The sequence below is a fragment of the Rhinoderma darwinii genome, chromosome 5 (assembly GCF_050947455.1).
Source record: "Rhinoderma darwinii isolate aRhiDar2 chromosome 5, aRhiDar2.hap1, whole genome shotgun sequence".
In the NCBI taxonomy this organism is placed as follows: domain Eukaryota; kingdom Metazoa; phylum Chordata; class Amphibia; order Anura; family Rhinodermatidae; genus Rhinoderma; species Rhinoderma darwinii.
Window position 1 is genome coordinate 159,219,088 of NC_134691.1, and position 20,888 is coordinate 159,239,975.

General features: G+C 41.2%; 1 protein-coding gene across 1 annotated transcript in view; it reads right to left on the reverse strand.

Annotated features, from left to right (window-relative positions):
* Positions 1 to 20,888, reverse strand: part of RIPK1 (receptor interacting serine/threonine kinase 1) — a 108,620-nt gene that overhangs the window by 68,576 nt on the left and 19,156 nt on the right. Inside the window, exons 2-4 of the mRNA XM_075828468.1 lie at positions 19,871 to 20,072; positions 4,729 to 4,882; positions 510 to 647 (exon numbers count right to left, since the gene is read on the reverse strand). Coding sequence (XP_075684583.1) covers positions 510 to 647; positions 4,729 to 4,882; positions 19,871 to 20,049 — 471 coding nt within the window. The 5' untranslated portion in view covers positions 20,050 to 20,072. The remainder of the gene's footprint in view (positions 1 to 509; positions 648 to 4,728; positions 4,883 to 19,870; positions 20,073 to 20,888) is intronic.

A 20,888-nucleotide genomic window follows, 5' to 3' on the forward strand; every position in this document is an offset into this window, starting at 1 on the left:
GAAAAACAGCTCCAATTACGTCCGTAATGGACGCTGCGAAAAACGCCTGCACATGCCATTACGTCTGAAATTCAGGAGCTGTTTTCTCCTGAAAACAGCTCCGTAATTCCAGCCGTAACGGACATGCACGTGTGAACCCAGCATAACAGTCAGGGATAACGTGCAAGGTCAGAGGGAGGGATTCTCCCTTTGCTGATTACACTCTATGAGTCATGCTCTTTGTTCTGTGTCCTATAAATATACGCTGTGTATGATAGTAAATGTAACTCTTTCTTTTTGAAAACATGGACTCAGACTGACTGACTTACCGAGCTCGTGTGTATATGTATGTATATATATATATATATATATATATATATACCTTCTTCTAATTTGGAACCTTCAGAAAACAAGGCGTAGTGGTACCGTTGCGACCACAACTTCAGTTAGCTGCTCTGAATTTAGTTTTTATTTTTAAATTAATTGCCCACCGCTAGTAGGGGGGTTAATAAACAGCACTGAAAAATTACCTTCACATGAAATTCATCATCTGCTAATATGTTCTCTGGTTTCAGATCCTTGTGAATCACATTTTGATTATGTAAATACAGCATTCCTTCAATAATTTCCAAAATAAATCGAGCCTTCACTGAAACTGGTACGGTTACCTGAATGTACAAAATATAACACAATTCATTTTAGTAAACAAAGAAATACTATGCATACATATAGTGGAATTACTTCACCCAAGAGGACTATAAGGGCATGACCACACGTGGCGGATTTCCTCCGCAACTGTCCGCATCAATGCCGCACAGAATCTGCGTTGCAGATTCTGCTGCGGATCTGCACAAAATGTGCAGAAAATTGATGCGGACTAGCTGCTGCGGACTGCGGGAAAAGTGCTTCCCTTCTCCCTATCAGTGCAGGATAGAGAGAAGGAACAGCACTTTCCCTAGGGAAAGTAAAAGAATTTCATACTTACCGGCCGTTGTCTTGGTGACGCGTCCCTCTTTCGGCATCCAGCCCGACCTCCCTGGATGACGCACCAGTCCATGTGACCGCTGCAGCCTGTGCTTGGCCTGTGATTGGCTGCAGCCGTCACTTAGACTGAAACGTCATCCTGGGAGGCTGGACTGGAGACAGACGCAGGGAGTTCTCGGTAAGTATGAACTTATATGTTTTTTACAGATACATGTATATTGAGATCGGTAGTCACTGTCCCGGGTGCAGAAACAGTTACTGCCGATCGCTTAACTCTTTCAGCACCCTGGACAGTGACTATTTACAGACGTCTCCTAGCAACGCTCCCGTCATTACGGGAGCCCCATTGACTTCCTCAGTCTGGCTGTAGACCTAGAAATACATAGGTCCAGCCAGAATGAAGAAATGTCATGGTAGTAAAAACAATACGCTCCGCAGCACACATAAGATCTGCGGACTTCATTGCGGAATTTTGACTCTCCATTGAAGTCAATGGAGAAATTCCGCCATGAGTCCGCCACTGCTCCGCAACAGACAGAGCATGCTGCGGACACCAAATTCCGCTCCGCAGCCTATGCTCCGCAGCGGAATTTTACGCCTCGTCTAAACGAACACTGCTAAATTAAAGTGTAAGTCAATGGACAAACGGCACCGCTGCGGATTAACGCTGCGGAGTGTCCGCAGCGGAATTTTAGTGAAATTCCGCCACGTGTGAACCCGCCCTTACACTATGTCAAAGCTTGACAGTCATGATAACCATATTACATGACTGATGTAGCAAAAACCAAACAAACCATGACTATGCGCATTGGTTGTAACATATTATACTAAACAAGAAGTAGAAGGAGATGTTAAGAAACTACATTAATTACGGCTGCTATATGTAGAAGTGATCATTATGACAAATAATATCATTTTCACATGGTAAAACAACGTATTCAAGTGTAGGGCTCTTTTTTGTCCTCACATATTGAGACCTTTACCTAAAATATTTATTTCTTCAATTCTGCTAAATTTATTTGTCTCGATTACTGTCAAAGTGTTTATTGAAAAGAAAACATTCTAAATCACATTCACTTTGACTAATGATGGTCAGCATACAGTTTTAACTGGCTCTGATTAGAAATATATTATTATTAGTCCACACATAACGGCTTTGTTGCGATTTCGCTGCAATTTTTCGGGAAAAAAATACAGCAAAAAAACAAAAACGCAACAAACCCATTATTACGCCCTGTTCACACAGTTTTTTGCAGGCAGAAAATTCTGCCTGAAAAAAAATCAGCTCTGGTTTTGCACAACAGGCTCTTTTGCTGCGTTTTTTTTTACCTCTTTCTTCAACAGGCAAAGGAAAAAAACGCGCTTGTTTTTTGCCATAAAACGCATCAAAAAATGCATCACAAAACACATATAAAAAGGCTGCAGCCATTCGCAACGGTTTTTCCCCATCTCCCATTGATTTCAATGGGGTTTTTGAGGCGGAAAACGCCCCAAGATAGGGCATGTCGCTTCTTTTTTCCTCCACTTCCCATTGAAATCAACGAGAGGCAATTTCGGCCGTTTTTTGACGTGGCTTCCTCCGCGGTTTCTGTGGCAAAAAACTCTGTGTGAACAGGGGCTTTGTGTAAATAACTGAATCATGATTTGAGGATATCCATTAGACAGAAAGCATGTGACAATAAATTTTCAGTCAGTAATTACAATTTATTGCCTGCACAATTCTTAGGAAATCCTGAAAACATGACCTGTCGGGGGCTTGAGGACTGGAGTTGAGAAACACTGCCATAGAAGACAATACATCATTTTTTTTCTTATTTTTTTTTTATTGTATTCATGTTCAAAATCTTAAGAACCTTCAGATTTGAAATAACAAACATTAAAGAGGTTTTCCCATCAGGGAAATTTATGGCATGTCCACAGGATATGTCATAAATGACAGATAGATGCGGGTCCCGCCTCTGGGACCCGCACCTATCTCTAGATTGGGGGCCCCTAAACCCTGTTCTGCCTTTCTCGGCCCCCACTGCCTCCCAGCCACTTCCTGATTGGATGGTCGGAAGTTATGAAAACAGCGTAGCTATGCTGTTTCCATAGCTCCAATAGAAGTGAATGGCAGTTACGGAGACATACGATCCTAGCATAGTTACGAGCTATACGGTTTGCGTAACTGCCATTCACTTCTATGGGTGGTACAGAAACAGCGTAGCTCAGCGAGCTACACTATTTTCTTAACTCCCGACTATCTAATCAGGAAATAGAAAGGAGGCAGCTGTGGCCGAGAAAGGTAGAAAAGGTTTTAGGGGGCCCTGTTCTAGAGATAGATGCGGATCCCAAAGGTGGGATCCGCATCTATTTGATATTTAGGGCATATCCTGTGGATGTGTCATAAATGTCCCTAATGGGCAAACCCTTTTAAGGAAAATGCACAGAAAATTGTCCACTAATATTTCTCTAAGGCTTCTTTACATGCTATGTCTTCAAACCATCGACTAACATCTGGTGGTTTTAAGGGTATGCTCACACGGCCTATTTACGGATGTAAATCGGGCGTTTTTGCCCCGAATTACGCCCGAAAATAGCGCCTCAATAACGCAGACAAACATCTGCCCATTGAAAGCAATGGGCAGACGTTTGTCTGTTCACACGAGGCGTATATTTACGCGCCGCTGTCAAATGACGGCGCGTAAATAGACGCCCGCGTCAAAGAAGTGACCTGTCACTTCTTGGGGCGTAATTGGAGCCGCTATTCATTGACTCCAATGAATAGCAGCGCTAATTACGGCCGTAATTGACGCGGCGTTCAAGCGCCTGCACATGCCGGTACGGCTGAAATTACGGGGATGTTTTCAGGCTGAAACATCCCCGTAATTTCAGCCGTTACGGACCCCCGCCGTGTGAACATACCCTAAAAGTCGTTCGCAAGGATCTGATTGACATTTCAATCAAAATTATCCTCACAGACGGTGGGAAGAAAACTCGTCGTCCCAAGGGGAGGATTAAAATTCTCACCTAGAGTTGTCTACTTAGAAGAGTCATGAGCTAGGCAGCGATGCCTATTGTAAATGTTAGGCCGGATTCACACGAGCGTGTGCGTTTTGCGCACGCAAAAAACGCGGCGTTTTGCGTGCACAAAAGGCACTTAACTGCTCCGTGTCAGCCCTGTATGATGCGCGGTTGCGTGCTTTTCGCGCAGCCGCCATCATTATAACACTCCATTTGGATGTTTGTAAACAGAAAAGCACGTGGTGCTTTTCTGTTTTCATTCATCCTTTTCACTGCTGTTTCGCGAATCACACTTGTCCCACGGAAGTGCTTCCGTGTGACATGCGTGGTTTTCACGCACGCATTAACTTCAATGGGTGCGTGATGCGCGAAATACGCAGAAAGAACGGACATGTCGTGACAATTACGCAGCGGACTCACGCTGCATAAAAATCACGCAACTGTCTGCACAGCCCCATAGACTAATATAGGTCTGTGCGACGCGCGTGAAAGTCATGCGCGTTGCATGGACGTATATCACGTTCGTCTGAATAAGCCCTTAATGTGAGCAGAATTTGCATTTGCAGATCGTGCTGCTGATAATGATAATTTTTCCGGTGGCGTGATCATTGAAGATCAATGATCAAGGATTTATTTATTCTTCATTTACACTGGCCATTTATTCAAACGAATATGCTTAGAAACATGACAATAATTGGGCGATAATTTTGGCAGAGTAAACGGGCCTTTAGAAAGAAGAAAGTTGATGAAATGGCTTTGTACCTGTTTTAAAACATGTAACAAATTTCCTTTCGTCATGAACTCAATCACCAAAGCATAGTTACCACCTTCTAAAATGATACCAAGCAACTTTACAACTCGTTCATGTTTGAGTTTATACATCATTTTACCCTCTTCAAAGAGATCATTATTGTAGCTGTAATACAGAAAGAAAATACAAGTTAAAAGGACAATGAATAACCTGCTGCAGGATAATAACTTATCACATAACACAACAAAACTAATTGAAAAGCCATAGAAAAAGCCAAGTTAAAGAGGCTCTGTCACCACATTATAAGTGGCCTATCTTGTACATGATGTGATCGGCGCTGTAATGTAGATTACAGAAGTGTTTTTTATTTAGAAAAATGATCAGTTATGACCTATATTAACTTTATGCTAATGAGTTTCTCAATGTACAACTGGGCGTGTTTTACTAGATGACCAAGTGGGCGTTGTACAGAGGAGTGTATGACTCTGACCAATCAGTGACCAATCAGCCAAATATAACGGCACCGATATCTAAATAACGGAGAAAAAAAATGTAAAGTGCCCCAGGGTTTGTGCAGCCCTCCCCATTACATGCTGCACTCAACTGCACATGTATGGGGAAGTGAAAGGTTCTCTTTAACCCCTTCCCGACATTTGCCGTAAATATACGTCATGGAAGGCCAGTGCTTCCCGCAAAATGTCGTATACTTACACCAGAAGTGGAGCCGGTGCCATCATCGTCGGATCTCAGCTGTATCTTACAGCTGACATCCGACTGTAACGGCGGGGACCGAAATTAGCTTCGATCCCCGCCATTAACCCCTTAAGTGCAGCGCTCAAACGTGATCGCTGCACTTAAGGTGTTTGCAGCTCATCGGAACCCCAGCAATGAAATTGCTGGGGTTCCGGTGGCTGCAATGGCAACCGGAGGCCTAATACTGGCCTCCCGGTCTGCCTAGCACCGAAGCCGGTCAAGATCCGCCCGGTGGCGGAGCCTGATCGGCTTCCGTAGCTGCCGGCAAGATGGCGCCGGGTCAGGAGCTGATCCGGCGTCATCAGCGGTGGAAGTCAGCTGTACTGTACAGCTGACATCCACCTGTAACGGCAGGAACCGGAGCTAGCTCCGATCCCTGCCATTAACCCCTTCGATGCAGCAATCGAAAGCGATTGCTGCATCGTAGCGGTTACTAGCAGATCGCCAGCCCTGTCAGGCAATCAGGACTGGCGACACAATGGTCTCCTGCTCTGCCATTACGGAAGCCGATTTAGGCCCCGCCGGGAGGCGAAGCCTAATTGGCTTGCTGTCAGTGAATGACTGACAGATCTAATACATTGCACTACATAGGTAGTGCAATGTATTAGAGAAAAAAAAATCTGACCATTGGACCTTCAAGTCCCCTAGAGGGACTTGAGAAAAAGTGTAAAAAAAGTGTAAAAAAAAGTGCAAAAATAAAAGTTTGAAAACAATAAAAGTTTCAAGTAATCAAATAAAACACAATCCCCCTTTTACTCTTATCAAGTCCTTTATTATTGAAAAATAATATCAAACCATATGTATTTGGTATCGCCACGACCATACCGACATGAGGTATCAAAATATTATATTATTTATTGCACGTGGTGAACAGCGTAAAAAAAAACGTAAAAAACGTTACCAGAGTTTCTGTTTTTTGGTCACTTTGCCCTACAAATATTAGAATAAAAAGTGATCAAAGAGTCGCACGTATCCAAAAATGGTACCTATAAAAACTATAGCTCGTCCCGCAAAAAACAAGCCCTCATACACCTCCTAAATGGAGTCCCTTTTTGGGCGTTTTCATTGTTTTGTCCCCTCAAGGGCTTTGCAAATGTGACCTGGCCTCCGCAAACCATTCCTGCTAAATGTGATCTCAAAAAGCCAAATAGTGCTATTTCCCTTCTAAGCCCTGCCGTGTGTCCAAACAGCCGTTTATTACCACATGTGGGGTATAGTTTTACTCGGGAGAAATTGCTTTACAAATTTTGTGGTGCTTTTTCTCCTTCAGTCCTTCTGGAAATGAGAAAAAATTAGCTAAACCTACATTTTCTTTGAAAAAATGTAGATTATTATTTTCAGGGCCTACTTCCAATAATTTCTGCAAAAAAACTGTGGGGTCAAATCGCTCACTATACCCCTAGATAATTTCCTCAATGGGTGTAGTCTCCAAAATGCGGTCAATTGTGGGGGGTTTCCACTGTTTTGTCCCCTCAGGGGCTTTGTAAATGTGACATGACCTCCGCAAACCATTCCTGCTAAATGTGAACTCCAAAAGCCAAATGGTACTCTTTCACTTCTAAGACCTACCGTGTGTCCAAACATCCGTTTATTACCACATGTGGGGTATTGTTTTACTCGGGAGAAATTGCTTTACAAATTTTACGGTGCTTTTTCTCCTTCAGTCCTTGTGGAAATGAGAAAAAATTAGCTAAACCTACATTTTCTTTGAAAAAATTTAATTAGCATTTTCACAGCCTACTTCCAATAATTTATGCAAAAAACCTGTGGGGTCAAAACGCTCACTATACCCCTAGATAATTTCCTCAATGGGTGCAGTTTCCGAAATGGGGTTACTTGTGGGGGGTTTCCACTGTTTTGTCCCCTCAGGGGCTTTGTAAATGTGACATGGCCTCTCAAACCATTCCTGCTAAATTTGAGCTCCAAAAGCCAAATGGCGCTCTTTCCCTTCTAAGCCCTGCCGTGTGTCCAAATATCCATTTATTACCACATGTGGGGTATTGTTTTACTCGGGAGAAATTGCTTTACAAAGTTTGCGGTGCTTTTTCTCCTTTAGTCCTTGTGGAAATGAGAAAAAAATCGCTAAACCTACATTTTCTTTGAAGAAATGTCGATTTTAATTTTCACAGCCTACTTCCAATAATTTCTGTAAAAAACCTGTGTGGTCAAAATGCTCACTACACCCCTAGATAATTTCCTTGAGGTGTCTAGTTTCCCAGATGGGGTCACTTTTGGGGGATTTTTACTGTTTTGGCACTGCAAGAGCCCTTCAAACCTGACATGGTGCCTAAAATATATTCTAACAAAAATAAGGCCCCAAAATCCAATAGGTGTTCCTTTGATTCTGAGGCCGGTGCTTCATTCCAGTAGCACGCTACGGCCACATGTGGGATATTTCCTGAAACTGCAGAAACTGGGCAACAAATATTGAGTTGCATTTCTCTGGTAAAACCTTCTGTGTTATAAAAAAAATTGTATTAAAAATTTATTTCTGCAAAAAAATATGAAATTTGTAAATTTCACCTCTACTTTGCTTTAATTCCTGTGAAATGTGTAAAGGGTTAAGACATTTTCTAAATGCTGTTTTGAATATTTTGAGGGGTGAAGTTTTTAAAATGGGGTGACTTTTTGGGGGTTTCTAATATATAAGGCCCTCAAAACCACTTCACAACTGAACTGACCCCTGTAAAAATAGCCTTTTGAAATTTTCTTGAAAATGTAAGAAATTGCTGCTAAAGTTCTAAGCCTTGTGAGGTCATAGAAAAATAAAAGGATGTTCAAAAAACTATGCCAATCTAAAGTAGACATATGGGTGATGTTAATTAGCAACAATTTTGTGTGGTATAACTGCCTGTCTTACAAGCAGATACATTTAAATTGAGAAAAATGCTAATTTTTGCAATTTTTCGCTAATTTTTGGTGTTTTTCACAATTAAATACTGAACATATCGAGCAAATTTTGCCAGTAACTTAAAGTGCAATGTGTCACGAGAAAACAATCTCAGAATCGCTTGGATAGGTGAAAGCATTCCGGAGTTATTACCACATAAAGTGACACATGTCAGATTTGAAAAATGAGGCTCTGTCAGGAAGGTCAAAAGTGGCTAAAGAGGGAAGGGGTTAAAGGATAATAACCACCTCTTGAAACTAAAAGGAATGTTTACCTCTGGCCTGCATATTGGGAGTTTTTTCATCCCAACCTTACATGAGCAATAACTTTCTTCTTTTACAATTGAATGGACAGTGTGAGGGCTTGTTTTTTGCAGGATAAGCTGTAGATTTTATTGGAACCATTTTAGGGTTTATGCGACTTTTTGATCACTTTTATTCCAATTTTTGGGAGACGGGGTGACTAAAACATGTTTAAATTTTATTCTGGGGGTCGATACAATTACAGCAATATCAAATGACACAATAAAAAAAATTTTATATCATGTTTTAGTGTCGCCACAATTTGAGAGCTATAATATTTGGACTGGAGGTGTGTGATAAGGCTGTGTTCACATCAGCGTTGCCTTTACGTTGAGGGGTTCTGTCGGATTAACCCCTCAACGGAAAGGCAAACGGAAACCTTAGTTTCCGTTTGCATCACCATTGATCTCAATAGTGACAGAAACATTGCTGAAGGTTTCCGTTTGTCACCAGTGCAGTGTATTACAAAAGTCAGTTTTAGGGCTTGTCCACACGTAACGGAATTGCTGCATATTTTCCGTCCGGAATTGCGGTCAGAAAATACGCAGCGGAGTACAGTAGCAGCAAAGTGGGTGAGATTTAACAAATCTCATCCACCTGCTGCGTAAAATTTCAGAGCAGAAATTCACCTGCAGTGCATATTTTTCATACCGCAGCATGTCAATTCCTGCTGCGAATAGTGGACTGAATTGCTGCGTTTTTCAGGAGATCTCACCATCTCCCAATTCTGCAGTACAAAATGCAGGAAATGGTGCGGTTTTTCAACAGTGGAATTTCTGCTAGTTTCTGCAGAAATTTTCTGCAGCAATAGCGTTACTTGTGTACAAGCTCTTACACTTACATGCAGTCTTGATGCAACCCAACGGAGCTTATTAAAGTCAATGGGGTCTGTCACGTGATAGATTAGTCACAGCATTCCTGTTTTTCTGCTCCTTTGACTGAACGGATTTCATAGCGCAGATGTGAACAATGCCTTATAGTCAAGGTATTTCTCATGATGCTCAAAGTCTGACTATAAAAAGGGCTAGATCACACAGAGTATTTTCACGCTGTTTTGGACATGGAAACCGTGCCGGAAACAGCGCCAAAAAATGCCTGAAATCGCCACCCATTGATTTCAATGGGAGGTGGAGGCGTTTTTTTCTGAAGGAATTTTGAGGCAGATTTTTCTGCCTGCAAAATACTCCGTGTGAATAGGGCCTTAGATTGGTTTCATCAGATAAAAGATACAAAACAAATCAATAGACTAAGGGTATGTGAATACACAAAATAAAAAACGTCTCAAAATACGGAGCTGTTTTCAAGTGAAAACTGCTCCTGAGGGCGTACCTGGGGTGGAAGAGAGATATTCCTGATTTGGAGGAGGAGGAGTGGAGGGAGGTGGAGCTTTCCTTCTTTGATTCCGTAGTTAGTGCTCGAGACTTTTTAATACAATCGCGGTTTCTACACAGAATTTACTATACTCCGGTTAGACTTAAGAGAATTGGGGCCTCCGGGTCGGACAGCTGTTTTCGGTGTCAGTCGGATGTTGGCACGTACCTGCACTGTGTCTGGTCCTGTCCTAGGATTTCACTATTCTGGTCAAGGGTTGTAGAGTTTCTGCATGATAACTTTGAGTTTCCCCGGGTTCTCTCCCCTCAGGTGTGCCTTTTGGGCATTATGAATGAGTTATTACAAGGCTATTATGACAAAATCTTTTTCCGATTTGTTTTGTTCTGTGCGCGGAAGGTTATAATTATGGAATGGAAGGCCACGGTGTGTCCTAGTATAGAACATTGGTTGCAATTGGTAAATAAGTATATACCATTATATCAGAAGTTATACATTAGCAGAGGGTGTCCTGACAAATGATATGGGCTAGATGGATGGAGATTTCGGACACTGCTGTCTGATAGACAGGTGTGAGTGAAGTGTGACTGGCTGTCGGTTTTGTCTGTTTTGGCAATAATGGCGGTCAAATGTTGATTCTGTTTTCTTTGCAATACACTTATATGCACCTGTGATCCGTTAAGTTTTCATGCTGGCTTTTGCACTGTAACTGTATTTTTCTCTATGATGATTGTTATTGCCAACTAGTGCGGTTGGTCAGTATGCTATGTATGTTTTTGTGCGCAATTTTGCGCTTTTGTACATTTGTATTTTCGTTTCAATAGTTTTTATTGGAGTTTTTACATAAATCATGAAACATAAACATATTATGCATTGGTATATAAAGTTCTTTCACATATTTCTCATTAAAGCATATGATCTCAATATCAGTGCGAACTTAGTGAAAATATCAGCATAATAAACAGTAACAAGGAAAAAACCGGGAACACACAAAAACATTGCAGCAATACTTTATATTATAGACAATATCTATATACCATTGACTAGATATGCATTTGGGATCTTACCATAGGCACGGTCCGAAAAAAGCAGCGTATCTTTGCTCATTTTCTATACAGAGTATCATTCACTATTATTTATGGAATATACTGTTAAACCAGGGGTTCCATAATAGGCTAAATTTGGAGAATGAAGAATTACCCAAGGCTATTATTCTCTCATATGCATATGTCGTTTTGAGTGAGAGTATGAGTTCATCTATTGAGGGAGCATCTGTCTTCTTCCAATGTCGTGTAATCACTAGCTTAGCCAGTACCAAAATTTTACAGATCAAGCATCTCATGATAAAGGGGAAAGAATCTAGATCAAGAGATAACAATGCTAGTTGAGGAGCACATGGGATTGGGCATTGAAATATTTGAACCAAAAGCTCAAATACCTGTGTCCAAAATCCTGTTATTTTGGGACATTGCCACATGAAGTGAAAAAGGGTGCCTTGAGAAAAAGTTAATAAAGAAAACCTTTTAAAAAAAAAAACGCTCCTGATTTTCGGAAGTTTTTTAATCAAAGTCACGTTTTTCGCACCGTTTTTGGAGCTGTTTTTCTATAGAGTCTATGAAAAACGGCCGCGTAAAAAAAAACGCTCTGTCAGAACAGAACACTGTTTTCCCATTGAAATCAATGGGCAGATGATTTTTCGGCCGTTTTTCGGGATGTTTACGGCCTGAAAACGTCCGAAAACACTCCGTGTGTACATAATCTAACTGAACAAAATGCAAATGAATTAATGAACTGACATACACTGATTAACTAATGAAATAATGTAAATATTTGCACAAATTGATATATATACAGTGAAGGAAATAAGTATTTGATCCCTTGCTGATTTTGTAAGTTTGCCCACTGTCAAAGACATGAACAGTCTAGAATTTTTAGGCTAGGTTAATTTTACCAGTGATAGATAGATTATATAAAAAAAAAACAGAAGATCACATAGTCAAAATTATATATATTTATTTGCATTGTGCACAGAGAAATAAGTATTTGATCCCCTACCAACCATTAAGAGTTCAGCCTCCTCCAGACCAGTTACACGCTCCAAATCAACTTGGTGCATGCATTAACCCCTTCCCTCTTTAGCCACTTTTGACCTTCCTGACAGAGCCTCATTTTTCAAATCTGACATGTGTCACTTTATGTGGTAATAACTCCGGAATGCTTTCACCTATCCAAGCGATTCTGAGATTGTTTTCTCGTGACACATTGGACTTTATGTTACTGGCAAAATTTGCTCGATATGTTCAGTATTTAATTGTGAAAAACACCAAAATTTAGCGAAAAATTGCAAAAATTAGCATTTTTCTCAATTTAAATGTATCTGCTTGTAAGACAGGCAGTTATAATACACAAAATTGTTGCTAATTAACATCCCCCATATGTCTACTTTAGATTGGCATCGTTTTTTGAACATCCTTTTATTTTTCTATGACCTCACAAGGCTTAGAACTTTAGCAGCAATTTCTCACATTTTCAAGAAAATTTCAAAAGGCTATTTTTACAGGGGCCAGTTCAGTTGTGAAGTGGTTTTGAGGGCCTTATATATTAGAAACCCCAAAAAAGTCACCCCATTTTAAAAACTTCACCCCTCAAAGTATTCAAAACAGCATTTAGAAAATGTCTTAACCCTTTAAACATTTCACAGGAATTAAAGCAAAGTAGAGGTGAAATTTACAAATTTCATATTTTTCTGCAAAAATACATTTTTAATACAATTTTTTTTATAACACAGAAGGTTTTACCAGAGAAATGCAACTCAATATTTGTTGCCCAGTTTTTGCAGTTTTAGGAAATATCCCACATGTGGCCGTAGCGTGCTACTGGACTGAAACACCGGCCTCAGAAGCAAAGGAGCACCTAGTGGATTTTGGGGCCTTATTTTTGTTAGAATATATTTTAGGCACCATGTCAGGTTTGAAGGGCTCTTGCGGTGCCAAAACAGTCAAAATCCCCCAAAAGTGACCCCATCTGGGAAACTAGACACCTCAAGGAAATTATCTAGGGGTGTAGTGAGCATTTTCACCGCACAGGTTTTTTACAGAAATTATTGGAAGTAGGCCGTGAAAATGAAAATCAACATTTCTTCAAAGAAAATGTAGGTTTAGCGATTTTTTTTCTCATTTCCACAAGGACTAAAGGAGAAAAAGCACCGCAAAATTTGTAAAGCAATTTCTCCCGAGTAAAACAATACCTCACATGTGGTAATAAACGGTTGTTTGGAGACACGGCGTGGCTGAGAAGGGAAAGAGCGCCATTTGGCTTTTGGAGTTCACATTTAGCAGGAATGGTTTGCGGAGGCCATGTCACATTTACAAAGCCCCTGAGGGGACAAAACAGTGAAAACCCCAAACAAGTGACCCCATTTTGGAAACTATACCCCTTGAGGAAATTATCTAGGGGTATAGTGAGCATTTTGACCCCACAGGTTTTTTGCAGAAATTTTTGCAAGTAGGCTGTGAAAATGAAAATCTACATTTTTTCAAATAAAATGTAGGTTTAGCTAATTTTTTTTCATTTCCACAAGGACTAAAGGAGAAAAATCACCATAAAATTTGTAAAGAAATTTCTCCCGAGTAAAACAATACCCCACATGTGGTAATAAACGGCTGTTTGGACACACGGCGAGGCTGAGAAGGGAAAGAGCGCCATTTGGCTTTTGGAACTCAAATTTAGCAGGAATGGTTTGCGGAGGCCATGTTACATTTACAAAGCCCCTGAGGGGACAAAACAGTGGAAACCCCCCACAAGTGACCCCATTTTGGAAACAACACCCATTGAGGAAATTATCTAGGGGTATAGTGAGCGATTTGACACCACAGTTTTTTTGCAGAAATTATTGGAAGTAGGCCCTGAAAATAATAATCTACATTTTTTCAAAGGAAATGTAGGTTTAGCTAATTTTTTCTCATTTCCAGAAGGACTAAAGGAGAAAAAGCACCACAAAATTTGTAAAGCAATTTCTCCCGAGTAAAACAATACCCCACATGTGGTAATAAACGGCTGTTTGGACACACGGCAGGGCTTAGAAGGGAAAGAGCACTATTTGACTTTTTGAGATCACATTTAGCAGGAATGATTTGCGGAGGCCAGGTCACATTTGCAAAGCCCCTGAGGGGACAAAACAATGAAAACGCCCAAAAAGGGACTCCATTTAGGAAACTACACCTCTTGAAGAATGCATCTAGGGGTGTAGTGAGCATTTTGACCCCACAGATGTTTCATAGAATTTATTAGAATTAGGCAGTGAAAATAAAAACAGTCCTTTTTCTTCAATAAGACGTAGCTTTAGCGCAAATTTTTTCATTTTCTCAACAAATAAAGGAAAAAAAGAACCCAACATTTGTAAAGCTATTTCTCCCGAGTACGGCAATACCCCATATGTGGTCATAAACTGCTGTTTGGGCAAACGGCAGGGCTCAGAAGGGAAGGACCGCCATTTGGAGTGCAGATGTTGCTGGATTGGTTTCTGGGCACCTGTGGGCCCAAAACAGTGGAAACCCCCCAGAAGTGACCCCATTTTGTAAACTACACCCCTCAATGCATTTACCAAGGGGTGTAGTAAGCATTTTAACCCTGCAGGTGTTTTGTAGAAATTAGTGTGCGCTCAATGTTGCAGAGTGAAAATGGGATTTTTTTCCATAGATATGCCAATATGTGGTGCCCGGCTTGTGCCACCATAACAAGACAGCTCTCTAATTATTATGCGGTGTTTCCCGGTTTTAGAAACACCCTACATGTGGCCCTAATCTTTTGTCTGGACATATGACAGGGCTCAGAAGTGAAGAGTACCATGCGGAGTGGAGGCCTAATTTGGCGATTTACAAAGTATTGGTTCACAACTGCAGAGGCTCAGATGTGAAATAATAAAAAGAAACCCCTGATAAGTGACCCCATTATGGAACTGCACCCCTCAAGGCATTTATTAAGGGGTGTAGTGAGCATTTTCACCCCACAGGTCTTTTCCATAAATGAATGCGCTGCGGATGGTGCAAATTAAAAATTTATATTTTTCCCTAGATATGCCATTCAGTGGCAAATATGTCATGCCCAGCTTATGACGCTGGAGACACACACCACAAAAATTGTTAAAAGGGTTCTCACGGGTATGACGGTGCCATATATGTTGAAGGAAACTGCTGTTTGGGCACGCTGTAGGGTTCAGGGCCGAGGGAGCACCATTTGGCTTTTGGAGAGCGGATTTTGCTTGGTACTATATTTGTTTGAGTATTGCTGGTGTTTTATAATGTGGGGGTACATGTAAGCGGGGCGGAGTATATAAGGGGCATAGTCAGGTGGTATAAAAAAATAAAAATAATCCATAGATGTGTGTTACGCTGTGAAGCAATCCTTTCTGCACAGGCCGGTGTCGCACTGATAAATGGTGTCATTTCTTATCCCCCTTTTGGTCCACACTCCGCGCCTTTGTAGTTTGGGGAATTTTGCTGGGAAAGTATTATCCTGGTATAATACGGGCACCGTCGCTTCCATCGGATATGATTGGGCCCTCCCTTCCTGGTTCCCTAATTTTAGGTCCTTGATAAATCGCCTCTTGAAACAGAAGAAATGTTCTCCTCGGGCACAACTGCATATTTTTTTATTTCCTGACTTATTGGAGCCATAACTAATTTTATTTTTCATAGACGTAGCGGTATGAGGGCTGGTTTGTTGCGGGACGAGCTGTAGTTATTATTGGTACCATTTTGGGGTACATGTGACTTTTTGATCACCTTTTATCCTATTTTTTGGGATGCCAGGTAAACCAAAAAACGCAATTCTGGCACAGCTTTTTTTGGTTTTTTTTTATACAGAGTTCACCACGCATTATAAACTACATGTTACCTTTATTCTGCGGGTCAGTACGATTCCGGCGATACCTCATTTATAGAACTTTTTTATGTTTTACAACTTTTTGCACAATAAAATTACTTTTGTAAAAAGAATGTATTTTTTCTGTCGCCAAGTTGTGAGAACCATAACGTTTTAATTTTTTTGTCGACGGAGTTGTATGAGGGCTTGTTTTTTGCGGGACGAGCTATAGTTTTTATAGGTACCATTTTTGGATACGTGCGACTTTTTGATCACTTTTTATTGTAATATTTGTAGGGCAAAGTGACTAAAAAACAGAAACTCTGGTAACGTTTTTTACGGGTTTTTTTTACGCTGTTCACCGCGTGCAATAAATAATATAATATTTTGATACCTCCGGTCGTTACGGTCGTGGCGATACCAAATACATATGGTTTATTATTATTTTTCAATAATAAAGGACTTGATAAGAGTAAAAGGGGGATTGTGTGTTATTTGATTACTTGAAACTTTTATTGTTTTCAAACTTTTATTTTTTGCACTTTTTTTTACACTTTTTTATACTTTTTTTACACTTTTTCTCAAGTCCCACTAGGGGACTTGAAGGTCCAACGGTCAGATTTTTTTTTTTCTAATACATTGCACTACCTATGTAGTGCAATGTATTAGATCTGTCAGTCATTCACTGACAGCAAGCCGTTTAGGCTTCGCCTCCCGGCGGGGCCTAAATCGGCTTCCGTAATGGCAGAGCAGGAGACCATTGTGTCTCCTGTTGCCATAACAGCAGTCGCCAGTCCCGATTGCCTGTCAGGGCTGGCGATCTGCTTGTAACCGCTACGATGCAGCAATCGCTTTCGATTGCTGCATCGAAGGGGTTAATGGCAGGGATCGGAGCTAGCTCCGGTTCCTGCCGTTACAGGTGGATGTCAGCTGTACAGTACAGCTGACTTCCACCGCTGATGACGCCGGATCAGCTCCTGACCCGGCGCCATCTTGCCGGCAGCTACGGAAGCCGATCAGGCTCCGCCGCCGGGCGGATCTTGACCGGCTTCGGTGCTAGGCAGACCGGGAGGCCAGTATTAGGCCTCCGGTTGCCATTGCAGCCACCGGAACCCCGGCAATTTCATTACTGGGGTTCCGATGAGCTGCAAACACCTTAAGTGCAGCGATCGCGTTTGAGCGCTGCACTTAAGGGGTTAATGGCGGGGATCGAAGCTAATTTCGGTCCCCGCCGTTACAGTCGGATGTCAGCTGTAAGATACAGCTGAGATCCGGTGATGATGGGACCGGCTCAGCTTCTGAGCCGGTGCCAAACGTTTGACGTACATGTACGGCAAGATGCGGGAAGTCAGTACTTTCCATGACGTACATGTACGTCAAATGTCGGGAAGGGGTTAAAGACAGCTGTCTTACATGGTCACCTGTATAAAAGACTCCTGTCCACAGACTCAATTAATCAGTCTGACTCTACCCTTTACAACATGGGCAAGACCAAAGAGCTTTCTAAGGATGTCAGGGACAAGATCATAGACCTGCACAAGGCTGGAATGGGCTACAAAACCATAAGTAAGACGCTGGGTGAGAAGGAGACAACTGTTGGTGCAATAGTAAGAAAATGAAAGACAAACAAAATGACTGTCAATCGACATCGATCTGGGGCTCCATGCAAAATCTCACCTCGTGGGGTATCCTTGATCCTGAGGAAGGTGAGAGCTCAGCCGAAAACTACACGGGGGAACTTGTTAATGATCTCAAGGCAGCTGGGACCACAGTCACCAAGAAAACCATTGGTAACACATAATGCCGTAATGGATTAAAATCCTGCAGTGCCCGCAAGGTCCCCCTGCTCAAGAAGGCACATGTACAGGCCCGTCTGAAGTTTGCAAATGAACATCTGGATGATTCTGAGAGTGATTGGGAGAAGGTGCTGTGGTCAGATGAGACTAAAATTGAGCTCTTTGGCATTAACTCAACTCGCCTTGTTTGGAGGAAGAGAAATGCTGCCTATGACCCAAAGAACACCGTCCCCACTGTCAAGCATGGAGGTGGAAACATTATGTTTTGGGGGTGTTTCTCTGCTAAGGGCACAGGACTACTTCACCGCATCAATTGGAGAATGGATGGAGCCATGTACCATCAAATCCTGAGTGACAACCTCCTTCCCTCCACCAGGACATTAAAAATGGCTCGTGGCTGGGTCTTCCAGCACGACAATGACCCGAAACATACAGCCAAGGCAACAAAGGAGTGGCTCAAAAAGAAGCACATTAAGGTCATGGAGTGGCCTAGCCAGTCTCCAGACCTTAATCCCATCGAAAACTTATGGAGGGAGCTGAAGATCCGAGTTGCCAAGCGACAGCCTCGAAATCTTAATGATTTACAGATGATCTGCAAAGAGGAGTGGGCCAAAATTCCATCTAACATGTGTGCAAACCTCATCATCAACTACAAAAAACGTCTGACTGCTGTGCTTGCCAACAAGGGTTTTGCCACCAAGTATTAAGTCTTGTTTGCCAAAGGGATCAAATACTTATTTCTCTGTGCACAATGCAAATAAATATATATAATTTTGACAATGTGATTTTCTGTTTTTTTTTAAATTATAATCTATCTCTCACTGGTAAAATTAACCTAGCCTAAAAATTCTAGACTGTTCATGTCTTTGACAGTGGGCAAACTTACAAAATCAGCAAGGGATCAAATACTTATTTCCTTCACTGTATATATATATACCCAAATAAACATTGACAAATAACATTGATATACTTATCTCTAACAGTGAAATATCTATATAAATAGTAGTATTAGAGTCAACAAATATATAGACACAATCTGGTACAATACCTACCTTTACAATAACACCCAAAAGCATTTTGAAAATTGAGCTATTTAGTACTGCCATTTTGTTGAAATGTCTATATATTTCTTATATTGTACAATGTTAAGGTAATGCAAATACTCAGATTTTTTTCTTTTAAAATCAATAAAAATGTTGAAAGGAAAAATAATCTGGCACAAACGATAAGGTGTATCTCCAAACATATTTTTTGGACACACTCCCAACAAGAAGTTTAAATGTGACAGCAGGAAATAAAACTGGGAGTATGAGAAGTCTAGGCTAGCCAGTCGAAACGTCCAGCTGCATCTGCGCCACTCAAAAAAAAAAAGGTGAAAAGGATAATTAAGTGACTAAGGTCTAATAATGAAATAAGGTTAGGAATAATCATACACTTAGCACGTCAGATGATACTTTTAGAAGTACCAGCTGTAGTGAGCTTCGTGTAATATATAACTGCCAAATGTAATGTGTGACATTATCACAAAGTTAGTTCAGTCCTGGTCAAATCTTAGTCAGGTCTAGGAGCCAGATTCAAAAGTTAGGAGCTAAAGACAGGTTGGGTCCACACTGCAATGGGAAAATGTGCAAGTCTGGCCTTACAGGGTAGTTACAGCAGTCTCTATCACTAATATTAAAATTGTCTGTCCGTCCCTCTTGGGCACACTTACACAGGTACAGTAATGATGCGGCAGAGAGTTGCACCATTCTGCACCACAGCAAAACCACGTGTTTTTTTATGTCGTTTTACCACAATTGCTGTACAAAATATTAGTTTCAGTTTTGCTAACTTCCCCAGTAGTCACAGCCACACCCCTCCTCAGCCTATCCCCTCCGAGTAGTCACAGCAACACTGACCCCCAGTCCACCCCACTCTTAGTAGGTACAACCACAATCCCACCTATCCAACCCCTTCTCAGTAGTCAGAACCACAATCCCCACCCAAGTCCACCCTCCTTTCAGTAGTCACAGCCTGAGAACAGAGACCAATGCAGGGGAAGCACACATCACTGTCATGGTATTATACAGTAGCTGCTGTGTGCTTACTTTGCCCTGCAGGAGTGGTCTGTTATCATAATGTCTTCAGCGATTCGGCACAAGGTCGGATAACCCAATTGTGAAATGTTTTAACAAAAGTACTTTACCATTATATTTTTCATTCAAATGTATAAATAACTTACGAATCATGCTTATATCCTGTATAAACAGATTTCAACGCCACTAGACCATATTTCCGATGACAGCATAAAAAGACTTTGCCAAATCCTCCAGAATCAATCTCCTTCTTATCTAGCAGGTCCTTGGAACTCATGCGGATGTCATCAAGAGACATGTCTGCAACTGCTGCTTGCGATTCCATGGGTCCAATATTGCCAAAAATACCTAGAAAGTCAATAAGCACGTTATAAATCTATGTTGTCAAGACAAATCCTCCTTAATATTTTTCAAGATACTGTAAAAAGTTTCAGAATACTGGGTTGATATTGCAACCAGAGGAGACCATAAATTCAGCGGTAATGCACTGAACAAAATAGATCTAATAATTTTTAGCCATAACAGTAAAAATAAAGTCTGAATTTGGCTTCATGAACATCTCTATGTGTACTCTACTGGTAAATCCCGATTCATTTCAAGAAGGTTGTTTGATCTACGCCGGTGATGTCCTATCACAGACCTGCAGGGAAGGCAGATGCAAAGTGTACACTAAAAGGGTTAATCTCTGATATTTATGGCATATCCACGGGATATGCCATAAATGTCTGATAGATGCGGGTCCCGATCGGGGATCCACAACAATCACTTCAAAAGGGCCTTTTGACACCCGACCAACCATTTCCCACAAACGCCTGGCAGCCATTTACACTCTTATGGGTAAGCCACTATTATGCACTAATGTATACTACATATGTATTCTTGTATTGCTTCATTGGACAATAGTACTATAGTGGAATTGCGGTATTGTACCGTTACTGCCACTAGATGTGGGAGGTTACATGAAGACTGGGAATGGACCATTCCCCTTTCTCTCCCCATCCTAGACTGTTAAATTTGGATACAAGCTGTGACTTAATCATTCAAGCATTTTTCTCCATTTAAGCCCGTTGCTGCCTGGTATCCATCTATCAAACTGTGGAAATCATCTCTGAATTTGACATTATCTGTTTTATGCTTTTGTGTTTGATACAATTTTTTTTTTCC